The sequence below is a fragment of the Phaseolus vulgaris genome, chromosome 4 (assembly GCF_051622355.1).
Source record: "Phaseolus vulgaris cultivar YP4 chromosome 4, ASM5162235v1, whole genome shotgun sequence".
Classification (NCBI taxonomy): Eukaryota; Viridiplantae; Streptophyta; class Magnoliopsida; order Fabales; family Fabaceae; genus Phaseolus; species Phaseolus vulgaris.
Genome location: NC_143501.1, coordinates 6,102,029 through 6,122,370, shown reverse-complemented (window position 1 = coordinate 6,122,370; position 20,342 = coordinate 6,102,029). Strand labels below are relative to the sequence as shown.

At 33.5% G+C, this 20,342-nt stretch overlaps 1 protein-coding gene across 1 annotated transcript; it reads left to right on the top strand.

Annotated features, from left to right (window-relative positions):
* Positions 1–11,341: 11,341 nt before the first annotated feature.
* Positions 11,342–11,988, top strand: LOC150027847 (uncharacterized). Its single transcript, XM_090301378.1, has one exon. It carries the CDS (start codon positions 11,421–11,423, stop codon positions 11,718–11,720), a length of 300 nt encoding a protein of 99 aa, XP_090157504.1. The 5' UTR covers positions 11,342–11,420; the 3' UTR covers positions 11,721–11,988.
* Positions 11,989–20,342: the final 8,354 nt, after the last annotated feature.

The window sequence follows — 20,342 nt, the reverse complement described above, 5'->3', positions numbered from 1 at the left end:
AATATCCTAACTGATTTAATATCTCTGATTATGTAACAGATTTGACCTGATAAGCTGAAACATGTTTCCAATATATTCTTGCTTCTTTCAAAACTGCATAGAATAGAATCTGATTTGAGTCTGATTTTATTGCATTTAAAACCCGTGACTTTCAAAAACTGGCTTAAATCCTATATAATCCTGGTGTTTGAACAATTACTTTCACATCTTCTCATCTCTTTACCAAGCTGTCCAGGTGCAAATACCAGCAGATTAAGCATGGCATCATCTTCACATAGAAAGAAGAAATCCAAGGAGCAATCTCAAAGCAACCAAGGCATTCTGGAAAACTGGTTTGCTGGAGATTCAGAGGGAATGACAAGGTTCATACATGAGACTGGCAGAAAGCAAATCAATGTACCCAAAATGCTTGAGTTCTCGTGGCTGAAAGAGGAGAATTTGATAGAAGCCAAAGACTTGCTCAAGCATCAAAAGCTGAAAGGATTTCTGGAGATGACTGGAAATGTTTATCCAGACCTTGTGAAAGTGTTTTACTGCAACCTTGAACAAGATGGTCAAAATCTGGTTTCCCATGTGAAAGGAGTGAAGCTGAAGATCACTAGGGAAATCTGGAGCAGTATAGGTGGAATCAAATACTCAGGGCTAAAAGTAAACAAAGGAAACACTGCTGGGATTCAAGGGTTCAATAAGCTGCAGTTTTATAGAAGTTGTGTGAGGAATCCTACTGAACCAGTAGCTAGGTATCACGCAAGTAACCTAACTTTGATTCCTAGACTCTTAGCTCATATAATTGCTTGGCAGCTCACCCCTCGAGGAAGCAATCATGCTGTTCTTGATGAGGAAGACTTGATATTGTTGTACTGTATCATGAACCAGCTTAAGGTAAATTGGGTAAGCACTATGGTTGAACATATGATGAAATCTGCAAGGCTTCCTGATTATCGTCTTCCCTATGCAATATTTGTGTCAAAACTAATTGATCATTTTAAAGTGGATACTACCAATGAAAGGAATGACACTATTAAAGCTGCAAGTGAAATAGATAACTCCACCCTCATGAAAATGGGATTCTATAAGGAAGAAGATGGCTGGGTTTTCAGAAGAAATGCTGGACAGAGGGCTGAACAAGAAGCGGCTCCTCAAGGAAATGAAGGAGAAGCAAATGCTGATGGTGTGCAACACATGGATGAAGATGTTGCTGCAACAAGTCAAAATGCAATGGTTGCATATGAGGCACCTGAGTACAGAGGTGAACCTCTGTCAATGTTTGAAAGACAAGTGCTAAGCAGGCTGGACACACTCAGCTATGAGCAGAAGGCATACTATGACATGACCTACGCTAGGTTTCAACACTTGGATGACCAACTTGAAGGAGTTCAAGTGCAGCTAGCTGAGCTTTATTACAACAACAAGTGATCCTATTTTTAAATCTTCATCTTTTATATGTTGTTGAACAATTTGGGATTAATCTGTTTTGTCTTTATTTTGCATTGGTTTTTAGTTGATTTGTGGTTTGTAATAGACCTCTATGTTGTTTTTATTTGAACTGTTATGAATGGCTATGATCTCTTTGGTCTCTTGTGCTCCCATTCTGTTTGATGAATCCAAAGGGGGAGAAGAATAGAAGAATAGTCTGGTACAGGTTCTGCAGTTGATATTCATAGAGTACTGTACAGGTTTGGTCATGATCTTTCTTCAAAGCTGTGCAAAGCAAAGGAAATTTGTCTCCATCAAACAAGGGGAGATTGTTGAAGCTGGAGGAAGCTTCTTCCCTACCAAGGCTTGATGTGTGTTTGATGAAGAAACTAGCTTGGGTACTTTGAAGATTGTAATAGGTTTTTAGATTGGTTTGTAATTAGGCTTGTAATGTGGAAGGTTGCCATTTGCTGTATAACCCATCCTAGATGCCTAACCAAGTCTAGATCAAGCACATGATGTGGTCAAATGGTTTTTTGAAAAGCTTTTGAAAGTGTTCTGCCTCAAACCGACCGGCGATCAGGCACCGCCTTTTCAAGTAGCTATGCTGACCACCGACCGGCGATCAGGCATCGCCTTTTCAAGTAGCTATGCTGACCACCGACCGGCAATCAGGCACCGCCTTTTCAAGTAGCTATACTGACCACCGACCGGCGATCATGCATCGTTTTTTGACTGCTTTGCTGACCACTGACCGGCGATCATGTGGAGCATTGCCATCTACGATCGTCGTCTGCTCAGAAAAGCTTTTGAAAGTAATCTTAAAAGTTTTACATCAGTACAAAAATAAATCTGTTTCATGGAGAAAGAATCTGTTTATTTCTTCTCTGTTAAAAGATTTTTGAAAAGCTTTTAAAAGTGCTCTTAAAGGATTTTAAATCAAGTACAAAAATAAATCTGTTTCATTGAGAAAGAATCTGTTCATTTCTTCTCTGTGAAAAGGCCTTTCTAAAATTCAGTTAGGGCACCAAAGGTACAACTTAGACAGTTATTTCAGTTAGCTGAGTTGGCGGTTTTTTTCACAAAATAAACCTGTTGAGTTCAAAAATAAATATGTTGTTTTCATAACTGCTTTTCAACTGTTTTTTGAAAAGAAGTTAGAAACTGGTTTCTTTATAAAGAAAAGTCTCTCTCACATGAAAGGAAGCTGAGCAATCACGTTTTTGACAGAGATTAAACACTTTCTATGTGAGAAGAAGGATTGAGAAAGATTTGTAAAAGGTTTTCCAAAGGGATTTTCAAGTGTGCTTGTTCTAGGAAACCTTTGATCTTGGTGAAGGTGCTGGTGCAGTTTCTGCAGCAAAGTGAACTACTGGGTTTGAGTTCTTGCATCTTCTTTTCAGGTGTAGTCCTTCCTTTATTCTTGTTTGTAAAGGTGTAAGTGTTAGTCACTCCTTGATAGGGTTTCTTGGAGTGCAAGGTGTGCTGAAATAGGGTTTTTCAGCATTGATTGTGTGGTTCTTGTAGGGTTCAAGAACTGTTGTGTTTGTAAGTAAATTGGTACTGTTTTTAGTGAATTCCACCTTGGGGTAAGGTGAGACTGGATGTAGCTCTGTATGAGTGAACCAGTATAAAAACTTGTGTGCCTTTTCTTCTTATCTCTGCACTCGTTTCTGGTTTTGTTTAATTCTGTCAAGAACTAAATCTGTTCTTTTGAAATTGAATCTGTTAATTCTGGGTTTAATAAAAATTGTTCTTCCTAATGTGTTAATGCTTTCTAATCACAATTCTAAGCTGAACAAATTCAAATTGTGCAAGACTGCTCTGAAGAATCAATCTGTTTCATGTAAAAACAATCTGTTCTTTTTGCCTCTGGAATACTGAAAATTGTGTGTTCTTGCGAAAATTTTATAAGCTCAATTCACCCCTCCCCTCTTGAACTTAGACACTAATAGACCCAACAATTGGTATCAGAGCTAGGGCTTGTATTTTGCTCAAGTGTATGCATGATGTCTGAGTTTAAAATGCCTTTTGCTGAAGGTGCATCCATTAATAGACCCCCTATGTTTGGTGGTGTTAACTATGCTTTCTGGAAAATCAGGATGAAGATCTTTATGGAGTCTATTGACATGGGAATCTGGGATGCAGTGGTTAGTTTTGTTTTGGGGGAAGGTGCTTCTTTGAATAAACCACCTCTGTTTTGTGGTAAAAATTATCAGCTTTGGTGTATAAGAATGAAGTTCTTTATTGAATCACTAGATAACGCAAGTGTCGACCAGAACGAAGCCTTAACCAACATACCATCCCGACACATTAGATGCAAGGATCGGCCTGGACGAAGCCTTAACTGGCATATCCTTCTAATACCCAAGCACGCGGTTCGGCCAGGATGAAGCCTTAACCGGCATACCCTCCTGATACCCCAAGCACACGGTTCATTCAGGATGAAGCCTTAATTGGCATACCCTCCCGACATCGCCTACTACGAAACTCGCTTCAATAACGTGACACACCGTTTGTTTGTTTAACTTATTCAATTTTCGTTATTCAATTAAGATACGTCGATCGTTATTCAATTTTAATTATTCAAATACGTTATGACCGACTGATTAAAATAAATTGTGAAAATTTTGAAAGCAAAAACAATTGATTTCATTGATAAGAACAAAGGAGAAGGCCACACCCTTGCCTTAAAGGAGAAGAAGAAGTGGCCACAGCCCGACCGAATGAGCACTGGCTCGGAACTGGCTCAGCCGTGTTCTGCAACTTCTAAACCCCCTCCATCGGAAAAATCTGACCGTCGAAGACATTCATATCTGGGTCGAATTCATCGGAAGGAGGAGGGTCGTTATACAGAACATGAGCATGTTGGACATCTAGGAAAAACTTTGATTAATCAAAGTCATTGTTTTGTTGATGGTCTTGTCCAGCTCCACATCGACTGCTTCTTTCTCCTTCTTCAAGGAAGACATGTCGTCCTCCATGGACGACATCTTGTGGTCGGCCTCCTCCAAGGCCCTTTTCAGTTGGCCAATTTCAAGTGCCCTCACGAGCTCCAGCCGCTCGAGCTCGGTAATCTGAGCCGCTTCAAGCTCCCTTCCGGCAGCATGCTCCGCCAGCTTTCTCTCATAAGTTGTGTTGGCGTCAACAGCCTGCCTCAAGTTGCTCGAAGCCTCGAACAGCTTGTGCTCCAGGTGCGAGATCTCTTCCACCCAGCGGCCCCGGATGTTTTCCCCAAGGCAGGTCAGCACCAACCCCCGACATATCATCTCGACCCCGCCTTGGATCAAGTCATCCTCTGTCCCACCCGGATTATTTCTTCAGTATTGGTGTGAAGCTCCACCCTCACCCCACTTGAAAAACGTAAGTCACCCCTAGCACTGAAAGGGGTGACTTCAGAGCGGCATCCATCGACATCACAATGGCAGTTGGGATCAGTCGGCGACGAATCAACCTCAAAGAGTGTGCGATGTGTAGGAGACACGGGCATCATGCCCGACGAACAATTCTTTCGTGTAGTGTTCCTCTCTCGCGCTGCCTCTTCTTTGGATTTTGTTGGAATGGTCCTGCCCGGGCCACCAGTCGCAAGAGATCAATGCTCGAATGACCCCTCCTCTCAGCAGCACAGTCCTTAAAGGATTTTAGCACACCGCTCGCTTGAAGAACCTCTATGTTCATCACTTCTGCATTAAAAATAAAAAACATTAGTTAAAATTCAAAAGTTCGGCCGAAGGTCTAACAAATTAACATACCCTTAAATGCCACCCAGTGGTTGGGACAGCGTACAAAGACATCAACTGTCGCGCGGGGAGTTTTCTTGGAAGGTTATCAGAGAGGGGAAAAATTTCCTCCCTCATCGACACTCGGGTTGGTTGGATGAGGCCAGTCCTTGATTTTCGTTGGGCTCCTAATCTTAGGAAACCTTGACCGATCGGCTTCGTCAAAAAAATGTGGCATACCCTCAGGCTCCACGTATACTTTGAAGAATCTCTCATTGAAGTTTTTATAAGCCGTGAAGGCTTTGAACAAAACATTGCCCGACCGACTGACCAACAAGTGCAAACTGACAGGGTCGGACGAATGAAAAGTGTAGAAATGAAAGAAGCAAGAAGGAGAGGGACGCAAACGAAAAAGATTACATATAGGCGAAAAGCTTGAAGAGAAGCCCACGTGTTTGGGTGCAACTAATTGGAGCTATGTTGAGCGCTTGAAGGATGTCCATCGTAAACTCATCAAATGGAAGAAAACGTGTAAGTCAAAAAAAAGACAGGTATACATGAAGAAGAAAGGGGGTTCGGTAGATGATTGTTCCCGATAGACACGATCGGTCAGCTCACAATGGCCAAAGCTCATAAAAGAAGCCCTAGCGTCCGCTTTCAAGACATGAACCTTCTTCAAAAAATTAGAAATGGAGGCTTTGGTCTGAAAGTCAAACACAATCCCAAACACTTTGGGATCCACACAGGCAGACCCCTAAAGGGGATGCGCCTTCTCAGGGGTACTCAACCAGTCAGAGGAACCTTTCAGATCATCACCCCTTATTGTTTCCTCCACAGGGGGCAAGGTTTGGACTGCTCGATCGACATAACTTCAGTCGTAGAGGAAGCAGAGGAGGACGACAGGTCAGACGAAGACGTAGGGGGCATGGGGAAAGGAGAAGGGGCAGCTGAAGAAGAAGAAGTAGGACGAGACAGAGAAGACATCATAACTTTTGGAAGGGAGATAGACGCAACACACGAAGACGAGAGACATTTGGGTGTCGGAGCAAGGTTCAGGATGAAAGCATGAGGTCTCAACACTGTTAAGGCCCTATTTATAGCCCGAAAGAGTCTCAGGAGACGAAGAGTTACAACTCTCCCAACCGTTGGATCTCCAACGACTCACGTCACTTGGCGCCAAAAAACCCTCATAAATTCACATCATGTCACCCGCTCAGACGCCGTCACACGTCATGTCACCCATCGGGAAGCCTAACCGTCATTCCGAGTCTATAGGAACCGACCGCCGCTTTTTAGACTCTTCGACTTGACCAATCCTCGAGTCTGGGGGGCAAGTGTATCGGTATGGTCCGGACGGCAGACCCAATCATCTCTTCACTTCTGGGCCGACCGATCTCACGACACCATGACTCGGCCCTCATGACTAAGTCTACACGTGTGCCTGATGATGAGCTGGTCGACACCAAACATAATGAGCCAGGTTAGCAAAACTAACCCGCGATTAGGAGCTAAAGGCCTAAGCGCGATTCAAGTCCCTAATCCGGCCCAACGAGTAAGTCCCATTAAGGTAATATAAATAACGCAAATTCCAAGAATCAGGTACATCATTATCTACAGTACTCTAACAACTAAGTGTTGACACCTTTGTTGACTTGATTGTCGGAGTGTCTTCTGCAGGTATCATCCAAGTCTATGTTACCGGACCACCGAGAGGTAGAGGGAGAAGGAAGGAAGGAGCCTGGAGGAAAGAAGGCTGAAGACTGAAGTGATCGACTAATAGGTACTAGAAGACTGTCGATACCAATAATTCTCTGAGTCCCAAACTCCGTTCGAGAACACCACTGACAAGAATTTTGTGAAAAACAAAAATGTCATTCAACAAAATTTTCCCGAATTTGAATCCCAATATAATTCAGATTATAATTTTTAGAGAATATTCGCCAAATTTAAAAAAAAAATACTGGATATATTATAACTTTTAATTATATTATTTTATTGAATCAAATTTAGAACTGCATTAAGAGTTGTATTTATGGCCGTTATAAGGATGTTTTAATTTATGTAGTAAGAAATTAATTTTAGAAGTATATTTTAATAATATTGATGAATGCATATATTAATATGTTTTTAAGTACTTTCAAACCATTAATGATATAAAATAGAGTAATAACACACACAAAATAATTAAATAAGTTAATTACTATTTAATTCATATATTGTATTAAAGAAACATTATAGTTAAACTAAGTAATAATGAATTAGGTCTTACCACTTTGATATAGAATGAAAGGCTTATGAAAATTTTAAGAAAAAGGAAAAAAAAATGTCACAGAAAATTATAAAAAAAACAGCTGGAATATCATCATTTTTTAAGGCAACTCACAATCAAGTCCCTACATGTTTCCTATTGATTAGTTTTTATCAAATTAAATGAAGACATGGATAAACAACAAAAAAACTCCTTAATCTCTTTAATTTGTATGAATAAACAACAAAGAAACTTCCTAATCTCCCATCAACCAAATTATTCTAAGAATAATTTTAAAAGTTTTTTTAAATCTAAGGGGTTTAAGAAATAATTTATATCTAATTTTTTCTATATAAGTAGGAATTATATATATATATATATAAAGGATGTTTAACAATATTCATATTTAATTGCTAGAGTGGAAGAAGATGAAAACTATTTTGATTCTTTTTTAAAATAATTTAATCGTCCATGTTTTTTTATATATTTAAAAATGATATTTTTAAAGGTTATTTAGATTTTTCCAAACCATACACTATAAAACTGCTAGTTATTTCGTTTTCAGTGATTATTCCTTTCAAAATTGTTTAAGAAGAGCAAACAAAATTTAAGTAGAAAGCTTTTTCGAATAGACTTGTGCTAACATGTGAGCCACCAATATTAAAAAATCTGGGCAATAAAAATAAAATAATATTTATCTCTTGGTTATATGAAAAATAATATAAAAAATTAGCACGATAGAAATAGAGTTTAAAGATCTTTGCGTAAAGTCAACTCTCCTAAATTAATTAAATAAAATAACTAAAATAAGTGTCTCTAAAATTCCAAGATACACATGTGAAGTATATATAATTTTAACTTTATTTTACAGAAATCTTGATTGATTTTCTTATGTGTACTTTGTTACATATTTAAGACTTAAATATGTAAAAACAATAAGAGAACACGTTATTTATCCCTTTTTTTCTAAGTGAAGTATTTCATAAACTTAACTTATCTTCATTTAATATTAGATGCACTTTTACTTTGCATAAGTTTCATCTTAATACTTATTTATATATTAAGAGGGAATAGGTTAAACTTAACTTAATCTTAATTAATTTATAAATTAAAATTTGTATTTAATAATATATTATAAATTAGTTTTATTTTTAAATGATGTAGGATTTTCAATAAATAAAATTAAAGAAAATAGAAAAAGAGAAAAACATAATAAAAGAGATTAAGTAGATAAAAAGCAAATGAAAATTTATCTTTATTTCAATGAGTAAAAAATGAATTTAAATAAATAAAAAAAGTAATATAAAAATATTTGTATAATTATATAAAATTATTATTTTTATTATATTTTAAAATATTTTTTAACTATATTTTAATAAATATTTAACTCTTATTTTTATTAAAAAAAAACACCCCTTAACATTTGTTTGAATTTGGAAGAGAATTATTTTTTTATGAATAAAAAAACAAAATTTATCCTTTGTATTTTTCTTCTTAAGCAATAATTTAATATTTTCTATTTAATTTTATTCCATTTCCAAGGAGACAAAGACAAGACATATTTCATTAATCTCAATACACTAAACAAAATATATTTATTTAAAAAAATTATGTTCAATCAAATTTTAGTCTTTATTATCTACTTAAATAATAGGCTTATAGTGGCATTTTTCATAAATAAAGTTGTGAACATGAATATCTATATAATTTTTAAAACGTAGAGAGAGTACGTTATGTAAAAATATGAAAGAAAAAATAGAAAAGTAACAATAAAATAATTCTTTTAAATCCATTAAATATTTTTAAAAAGTCAATTCATCAAAATTGGTATACTTTAAAATATCAATAACCTTTTATAAGTTAATAAAAATATTAACTAAATAGCATAAAATTTTACTGTCCTCTTGAAAGTATTACTCATGAATTAGGAGACTGTTGATTAAATATAATTTTGTAAAATAAAACTTGTAAAAGGGAGAGTACAAAATGAACTCACATGTTAGTCTTCTTTTTTAAATTAAAATTAAAATAAAATAATTTAAAATATAATTTTTTATTATATTATTTAATGAAGGAAAATAACTTCAATTATTAATCTTACAAATTAACACTACAAGAAAATCATGAAATAGAAACCAATTTTTAGAGATCAAAATAATTAGTTACAATAGTAACTAAATTAGAGACCATTTTTGGAAACTAAAACAAAGATTGGTTTCTAAATTAGTTTCTATTATTGTTAAATAGTTTATAAATTGGTATCTAATTAGCAACAAAGGTTTTAGAAACTAAATAATTGGTATTGCTAATTAGATACCAATTTAAAAATTATTTAACAATAATAAAAATTAATTTAGAAACTAATTTTTGTTTTAGTTTCTAAAATGGTCTCTAATTTAGTTACTATTGCAACTAATTATTTTGGTATCTAAAAATTGATTTCTATTTGATGATTTTCTTGTAGTGTAAGTTCCAATTATTATTTATAATAGACTAATTTAATATGTAAAAGTAATCATTATTTTATTTCATTCAAATAAAGACATTGATTAATCAATAAAAAATTTAAAAGGTATTTATATAATTAAATATGTTTTGGTATATATATATATATATAAACAATTTTTAAAATATAAAATTTTAAAAAACAACTTTTAAAAAAAAGTTAGAAGAATAGACCAAAATTTCAATCCATTTTTCTATAGCAGCCTTCTACTGAACCAGATTTAATTATCAACATAAACAAATGTAAATTTGTAGTGATTAAGTTATTAATAATTTATTAGATAATGAATTATTTACATAAACATTTTATTAACATTTATGATTTTCATTATAACAATAAATAATTAAACTATTGAAATAATAAACAGAAAAATAAATAATAATAATTAAATTTATCTTATTAAGCTTGTGATAACTTTTTCTATTTAAATGATATGTCATATGGGAAATTATGTTAAATTTCGATATAAGATTGATGTTTCTAAGGCTATTTCGGTAATTAAATATCTAACTTGTCTAGTCTAAAATTTGTCTAAAGCTTCAATGAAGAATGATATATTGGATTTCAACGTGATTAAGTTTTTTGGTATTAATACTCGTCCTGGTAAAGTTCTTCGTCTTCTTCCTGTTAGATGGGAGTTTCCTTTACCAGGCTGCGTTAAAATTAACACCGATGGGGTTGCTAAGGAATATCCTAGTCTTACTACTTGTGAAAGTATTTTCCGTGGGAATATGGGGAAGTTTATTGGTCCTTTCTCTGAGTTTCTTAAAGTTCAAACCATTATAATTGCTGAGTTTTATGGTGTTATACATGTTATGGAGGAAGCTCAGAAATGGGACTTACTAATGTCTAGTTTAAATGTGATTTTGTATTGGTTTGTGCTGCGTTTAGTGCTTGGACTAATGTTCCGTGGATGATTCATAATCGATGAAATACTTGTCTTAATTACTGTAGAAAAATCAAATTTAGGGTTACTCAAATTTTTTTCGTGAAGAGAATGTGTGTGCTAAGAAGTTGGCTAATTTAGGATTTATTCATAGAAAATTGTTTCATTTATATAATAGGTTTTCATCTAGTATGTTCTTAAAATTCTTTATGAATAGGTATAGTTTACCTATGTATTGTTTTTGTTAACATATGAGTTTTGTTTTAGTCTTCAAATTTTTTTGTATTTTTTTTAATAATGCACTTTTTATATGATGACAGATGATTGTTATTACTTGAAATATCAGTCTAACTGAGATATCAAATTGCATATTATACGTAACATAAATACTTTTATAAAAAAAATTATCTTCCATTCTACTCATTCTTTATTTCTTTCCAATAATCCAAAAATAAAATTCACTTTTCACTTATTTTAATTTTTTTTCTTTTTCTTGTCAAATCGAAACACAACATTAAATGGACTGTGAACTTTATGTTAAAGAAGATTCCTCAATTATTTTAGCATAAAACAGTACAAAACCGACAAGGGTATTCACTCTGAACCATAACCTTGTTTGCTGAGTGAGAAATCAGTTCCGAAAAGATGATGAAGGGTCTCTCCCTTGTGCTCCTCATCCTTCTCATCCACCACAACCTTGTCAACGCCACCAACTGTCTCACAGAGGATTGCCTCATTGGCAACGATTTGGAATCAGAATTCTTATTTGTGTCTCATACATCAAGAATGCTCTACGATGTGAGCCAATCTCAGTCAGGCAAAACAGGCAACAAAAACAACAAAGCTGTAGATTGTCCAATAATTAAAGGTTACCGCAGCTGCGTGCCATCAAAAAACGGTGGTGGCCCTAACAAAAACTGTGCTGATTACACCAGGAACTGCTAAGAACATGTTCCACTTCCATTTCTTGTTTTGAGGTTGTTTCCATCTTCAAAGATCCATTTCATGTTTTAAGGTTGTCTTGGAATCTCAGCTGTTTAGTCTAATTTAGTTTCCCTGTCTTGTTATCTGCTAGATTCATACTTCGATTGTGTTGTTCTGCTACTGTCTGTGTATTATGATATCATCTGTGCTCTCAATTTATCAAATCTGCTTCAGAATAATTCCTTGTCAGATTGCAAATAATAAATTACTACCTCTGCAGGTTTTCTTTGATATTTTTGTTTTTGTACATGTTTGATAAATTTTTGCATATATTAGTTCTCGAAGAGTAAAGTTTTGAGAGGAAGAAATGAAGAAGAAACACTAAATCATTTATTAAAAATTAATTTTAAAAATAAAAAATAGTTAGTTTTTATAATGATTAAATTAAAAATTATTTTGAAAACTAATAAAATTGTTGATTTCTAAATTAGTATTTAATTAACTATGTTTTCTTATCATATTTAGAATCTAAATAATTAGTAATTAAAATTTTGATAGTTAATTAAATACTAATTTAGAAACCATTTAATCATAATAAAAACTAATTTAGAAATCAATAATTTTTTTAATCTTTAAAATAATTTTTAATTTAATTTTTATTTAATGATTTTTTTTAGTGAAGCAAGAATAATAAAATTTCTGAAATGATATTTGATTGTATAGAGTGGAAAATAAAATAAAGTGAAAAAAATTTCTTCATATTTATTTAGGTATGAACTGATTCTCAGTAGTATTGGGATATTTTAAAGTATCATTAGTTTGGCACGTGAACTAAATTAAGATTGCCATGGAATTAGAATACAATGGTTTTAATATTAACAAGTTGGTTGTCTGATGATGATTTATGTTGGATTTGATTTGTTAAACAACGTTTTTAGAGAGATTCAGTAGTGAAGGTTCTTAATTAAAATTAATCAGCTAGCTATCTTAAAATATTATTCAATAAAAACTAGTTTTAAAAATAAAAAATAATTAATTATTATATTGATGAAATCAAATAATATATTATTAATATTTAGAATAATTTTTATTATTAATAAATAGTCTTTAAATTGTATTTAGAAAGTTTTAGTCATTAAATAGTTACAAAAATAATATTTAATTTAGTTAATGTAATAATTAATTATTTTATTCTTTAAAAGTAATTTTTATTTAATTATTTTTTGTAGTATTATTTAACATTAATGATATATTATAAAAAAAAAATATTTTAATTTAGACTTCTAAAAGTACAAAATTAAATTTAATATTTCATAATGTATTGTTGATTATAATGATGATTACATAGTGATATATAGTATATTAATATTAAGAAGATAATAATTGAAAGGTATATTTGTATATTATATTATAGACTATACATTATCCGAGGAGAAAGAAAAAATTGAAGAGAAGTTTTTCCAAAGCCACAAATAATGATGGTGAAGAAAGAGATATTTGCTGGCACGAATTGTCGCTATCCCTTTGTCTGCTCATCATGTTCTTCCAATAACATGAATATTGACCATCTTCGTTGCCAACAACACTCTCCACTACTGTATTTGTTAGACTACTTCAACCATGATAATGCTTCTTGAGCTGAGAGCTTCTTCTTACCTAACTTCTTAAGCCAACAAATATTCATATTTCTACTTCATCAGGCTAGACAGCATGTTTAGTGAGTAAACTTAATCATTGTATCCCTTTTATAATTTTTATTTAAAGAGATCATTGTACTTGTAATCGGTGTGCAACAGGACAAAATGAAAATCTAATAGTTGTCTGTGTGGATGTAGATTGCAGTTGACGACCGAACCACGTTAAATTTGTGTTGTTTATTTTCTGCAGTTGATTCGTGATTATATATGTTGCTTCCACGTGTTTTTTCCATCAAAAATATCCTTTACACTATTACATAAATTCTAATGGATTTATATAAATCTTTTAGTAGTTCAAAATATAAACTTAATAATTCACATCATATATATATATATATATATATATACATCAAAATAAAATCTTTATTTCTTTTCAATGTCATTCGTGTACCGGTAAATATATATTTTTACTAATGTACATAGTACAATCATCACAATTTATAATACACACAAATACATGTAAGGATAAGTTATTGAAATAAATTTCTAACATACAAAATATATATAAAAAGAAACAATTAAATTAGTAATCCATAAATAATCCATGTTTTTATTTATTTTTCTCAATCAAACATAAAAACATACAAAATCTATGTATCATCCACAATCTAATTACATTTTAATATCAATATACAACATTCATATAAACCATATATATGGATCTATACATTAAAGATATTCAATAAGTAAAATATCAATTAACGTCTAATTCAATATCCAAGTCTTAGATTTACAAGCAAACATAAGAGAAATGTTAAGTTCAAGCCATCAAATATTGTGTATCTACATATGATCAAGGTTTGTAATGAAGTACCTCATCAACTTCTTACCACCTAATGGCTTAGTCTATGTGACATAGACCATCAATGAAGCTAGATGATCTTTGTTACAACATAGAAGTCAATACTAATCACACAAATCAAACAATGATTCATACATTATCCCAAATGTATGACCTCAATTTCTTACAAATTTTATTTTTCTCATACAATACATATCATTTAAAAATTTCACAAATCAATTGAACATACAAACTAATATTGACTTTACATTTACAAAAGTTTTCATACATAATCCAATTATTGAAAAGAAAATAAGAAAAGAAAGAAAGAAGTTCTTTTTAGCTTCAGTGACAATATTTTAGCTTAAGTAAGAATCAGGCCTCACTTGAGCAAAAAAAAAATAGCTTTAGTAAGAATTAGGTCAATAGAGTTTATTTATCAGTGCTATTTCGCTTGAGCGAAAACATGACTGGAAACAAATTTGAGTGCAAGGCTGTTTTTGTTTGAGTGAGAATGTCTCACTTAAGCAAAAATATCATAAAATCAACATCAACATAGAAGCAAATGTGTTTTCAAAGATCTTTTAAAAATATTCTAATAAAATAACTTCTAAACCATCCAAAATGATGAATCCAAATTAAAAGACATCCTTCAATCCAATATAAATCCTTCAAACTCGTATATTCATCAAGCCATAATCAAAATCAATTTAACAAACTTTATGATCTAACATACATATTTACTTACTAAATTAACTTCTTATCTAAATCAATTCTAAGATTCTATCAAGAACATAAATAACTTCCCTTACCTATAATTTCTTATTTCAAGGAATTTTTAGCTTCACTAGAGGAATCACTCCAAAATCTAAAGACCTAGAACAAGGTATCCGAACATTATCAAATTTTAGCATGAGCTTAACCAAGTTGAGAGGAGAACTTTTCTCAACTAACTCCACCAAGATTGATGACCAATTCATATGGAAAATGAAAGAAAAATGAAATTTTAGAGTAAACACAAACTTAATTTGTTTGAAAATATGATTTTGTAGAAATTATCATTGCTCATCAGCTACTGTAGGGTGTGATCAGATTTTGAAATAGATTAGGTATGAAGGAAGAAAAGTACAAAGAAGTAAGAGAAGAGATTTGAGAGAGAGAGAGAGAGAGAGAGAAAGAGATAAGGGCGCGGGGTTACACTTAATGAATTAGTATATGGTGTTTTATTAGACTTGTGTCTATTCTTTTATGTGTTTAGTGTTTTTTATAAGGTTTCATCTATACCTTTTTGTAGATTATGCATCTAAATTATATATATATATATATATATAAATAAATTATCGATAAAGAATTAGTTAAATCAAAGAACATGAAGCACTTGAAGAATATTTCAACGCTTATACAAAAGGTGCATTCAATCTATATCCCAACCAAAATTCTATAACCATAAGATAATGTATTAAAATTGTTGTGTATCTACACTAAAAAAGACTAGCATCAGCTGATGAAGGTCATCCAAAAAACAAAAAAACTTAGAGTTGAGATACCAATTAAGTATTCTCATTTGCTTTCTCCAATTATTTATAACATATAGTCCAACTCAATTCCTGTGCAAAAAAGAAACATTTGTCTTCCTTAATACTTCTATATATATTTAGTCTTTATTTGCATTTTCTAAACGATGAATGTTCCATCATTCAATTTTAAAAGATTTTATAAACCCTTGCAAACTAAATGATTCTTAGACAACTAAAATATGATTATTTGTTATCATCAAAATTATAATATATGCTACTTATGAACCCACTCCATTAGTTAAGGAAATTTCTCCTTTCATCTTTATCTTCATCTTTAAAAAACTTTTCTACGTTTACATTTAGATGTAGTCTAAAATAGTTTTAGTATTATGGATTATGATGTTAGTTTTTACTTTTGTTGACCTTCTAGACACCCTTTAGGAAGTCTTGCTTCACCAAAGTTTAAAAAGTTTTTTCTCAATCAATAGTTATGTGTGCCACAGCTTGGTAGTTTCAATCAATAGTTTTTTCATCATCGCCCTCTACAAGTGCTAATCTAATAAATATATAGTTAAAAATAAATGTAACACCCTCCTTACATGAAAAATTACTTTTAAAACATAAGTTAATGGTTTCTAAGTTTAAAACATTTGTGATTAAAATAACTAGAGTTAAATTAGAATATAAATTCAAAGTACCTATAATCTTAGTCACTAATTTTGGTAATGAGTAGTTGGAAACCTATTCAATAACAAAATAAAATTTAAAAAATAATAATCCTCAATTTCTAAATGTCCTATAAATCAACCTATATAATAATAATAAAAAAGTCCCTAAATCAATTTCTATTTAGTGAATTTTTTTTATAGTGATTAGTGTGAAACCTTTAAGCTCTAAGGTTAAAAAAAAATTGGGACATATATGATAAGAGTATCTAGAATCGAGAATCTATTTGTTTGAGTCAAATGTGGATGTTGCAACTACTAGAACAATTTTTTTTATCCACTTTAATATTGGTGACACATGCATATAGAGTTTTTGTCTGGCTTTTTCTTTGACATGGTTTCAATGGCCCCATCTCATCACAAAGGAATCATTCTTCTTTATATGGTTTTCCTTGCCTTCCCTTCTCTTATTTGCATATTTGTTTTTTTTTTTTATCAGCAATGAATAATGAATTAAATGGGACACTTTAGGAGTGTCCCAACCCTTATACAGAGAAAAACTATAACATAAAACGATAAAACAGCTAAAAATACACACCGCAGAGAGAGAAGACCTATAAAATAGGCACCAGAGAACCAGTCCAATTGTATCTTATACTGCAGCACATGCTAACCCAACAGACCCAACCACTGGCAACCAGATACATTGCTACTGCTGCACCCCATTGCTGGTTTTCACCACGCACGCACCTGCAACATCCATCCCATGACATCACCCAAAACCTCCTAACAGGCTATTCCAGCTTTACATCCTTGTGCCGGACCCTTACTGGCACCACGTGGCTTTAGGTGCAAAAAAATGGTCCTGCACACCTGTACACTGAACTTAACTCCAACACACGTGGTACACACTCACGTACCTACCATGCATTCCTTCCCTTAGCACCCAGTGCCACCAAGACAGTGAAAAAAGAGAACCCTCATTCATTCATAACATAATGGTCCTCCTAGACCACCCATTACTCTTGCTGGCTTACAGAGGAGCACATACCTCTCTTTCTCCTTTCGCCAGTGAGTCCCTGTTTTAACCCAATATGCACCCTGTTGCTGAGCCTTCTGCCCACTTAAACTACCTCCACCTGTTGCATCTGGATCATCCCTCCTATAACTTAGCATCCCCTGTGACATCCTTACGCACCCTCTCTGTCATGTTAGCACTTTAAACACTGAATTGGGTTTGAATGCCACTCCGCTAGGGAGTAATCAAAACCCCGTTGCCTATGTTTCATCCACAGCCACGCTTTGACTTGTGCCATGTGAAAAATTTCATCATCATCCACCACCCCTTGCTTGAAGACAATGAGGTTCCTCTGCTCCCATATGCTCCTAACAATCGCTGCCCACATGCCTTTCCACACCAGATTTTGTTTACAATTGAACAAAGGAGAATTGAATTGTTGAAAGTGGTTTAGCAGATCTTTATGTTGTACAAATGCAATTCCCAGCCAGCTAAGGCATCGATTCCACACACATTGAGCTATTCTACACTCCATAAAGAGGTGTTGTGTTGTTTCATTCTCACCGCCGCACAGCACACACAACTGATGGTTAACTAGCACCCCTCTTCTCATTAAGTTTGTTTTAGTTGGGAGTCTGTCAAGTAGAGCCCTCCACGCAGTTACCAACACGTTAGGTGATGCTTTGACCTGCCACAATTGCTTGAAAACCGTATTTGGAGTACTCCTTGCATAATTCGTGAGTCGTTCATACGCAGCTTTGACTGAGAACTCTCCAGACGTATCCCCTTCCCACGTCTGAATATCCACGGCATCCCTATTCAGCTTAACCCTACCAATCAATCGTAGCATCTCATCTAAAATTTCAGTCTCCCACTGAAACCTGGGTCTTCTCCACCCCAACATCCAGTTCCACTCAGTGTTCTCCCATATACCTACCTCAGCCACCTTAGATCCTTTATCCAGCGATAGGGAGAAAAGCCTCGGGAAGGTTTCTCGTAGTGGTTGGCTAGCAGCCCATGTATCCTCCCAGAACCGCACTTTTTCCCCACTACCCACCTTCCAACTAGTTGCACTGTGAAACCAGCTTACTTCTTCTCCCTCACCACAACTTTTGCACAGATCTCTCCACCACCACGAATGCTTCTTCTGATTACTACCACTTGGATCTATGTCCACCCCATACTTCGACATCAGAACATCTTTCCATACACCTTTTTCTCCACTCATGAGTCTCCACTTCCATTTTGCTAGGAGTGCTGCATTGAACTTCCTAACATCTTTGATCCCCAGCCCGCCCTCCTCCAAGGGTCTGCATAGATTGTCCCAACTCACCCACGGTATTGGTCTGTTCTCCCTTCCCCAACCCCACAGAAACCTTCTCTGAATGCGTATAATACTCTCACACACTATTTCAGGGGCTTTGAAGAAAGAGAAGTAGTAGCAGTACAGATGTGAACACCGATTTGATTAAGCAGATTCTTCCAGCCATAGAAAGAAACCTCCCCTTCCAAGCACTTAGTTTTGTGCTCAATTTTTCAATAATCGTTTCCCAATACTTTTTCCTCCTTGGATTTCCACCTATTTCCAGCCCCAAGTATATGAAGGGTATCCTCATAAGGGTACAGTGTAAGCTCTTCGCATATACTTCAAGGGTCTGATTCCCAACATTGATTCCAGCAAGCTTTGACTTATGGAAGTTTATCTTCAAACCCGAGGCCAGTTCAAAGCACCTGAGAATTGCTTTTATTGTGAGAATATTAGAGAAGGAGTCTTCGCATAGGAATAGTGTATCATCAGCAAATTGTAGTACGCTGACCTCAACCTCCTTCCTGCCCACCTTGATTCCTGCAAGCATATTGGTTCTTAATGCCTGTCTAACTAACCCAGTCAACCCTTCTGCTACCACAATAAAGAGGAAAGGTGCAAGGGGATCTCCTTGCCTCAACCCTCGTGATACTACGAACTCCGCAGTGGGGCTGCCATTAACTAGAACCGAAACTGTTGCAGATTCCAAGCACCCTCTAATCCACAGTATCCACCTACTATGGAAGCCCAGCTTCTGGAGCATATCATATAAGAAGGCCCAACTTACAGAATCATATGCCTTTTCGTAGTCAATGTTGAAGCACATGCCCCTCCTACCACTCCTTCTTAACTCCTCAATAACTTCGTTAGCTACCAGTACACTATCAAGAAGCCCTCTATTCTTCAAGAAAGCTGATTGGCAGTCATCGATGATTGAGGGCAACACTTTCTTCATACGACACGACAACAACTTGGAGATAATTTTGTAGATTGACCCCACCAAGGAAATGGGTCTGTATTGTTCAAGCAAAGAAGGGTCTCTTACCTTAGGCACTAGTGCAATGAATGATGCATTACTCCCTTTCGCCCTTACCTTACCTTATCTTTTTTCAAAAAAAATCATTAAAAAACAGAGTAGTACATACTTAATCAAAATTGATAACCAAATGTTCAAGTTCACAAGAGAGTGATACTAGTAACACCATTGTTTTCTCTATAATTTTTATTTCTTCATGGAGATTAAAAAAATTAGTCATAATTTAATTAAAAACTAATTTAAAATTTAAGTAGTTAGTGACTAAAATTGTGATAGTTAATGTCAAATATCAATATAAAATTTATTTTATAAATTTTTATTGATAATAGAAAATATTTTAGATATTAATGATTTTTTAATTTATAAAAATAAAATATTTAACTTAGTTAATATAAATGACTAATTTTTTTGTCTCTAAATTAATTAATATTTAATAATTTTATTATAGTGATAATAATAATAATATAATATAACAATAATGTGTTTGAATAAGAAATTTAAGGAAGATATTTCATTTTTATAAAGAATTTATAATATTTTATAATAAAATATGTTGTTTAGATAAGAAATTTTACAAAAATTAAACTACTAAAATTTCATGAAATTTTTAACCACTATTATTT

What these genes read in the sequence shown, in the direction of transcription:
- LOC150027847 (XM_090301378.1), top strand. Translation starts at nt 11,421, where the DNA reads ATGATGAAGGGTCTCTCCCTTGTGCTCCTCATCCTTCTCATCCACCAC.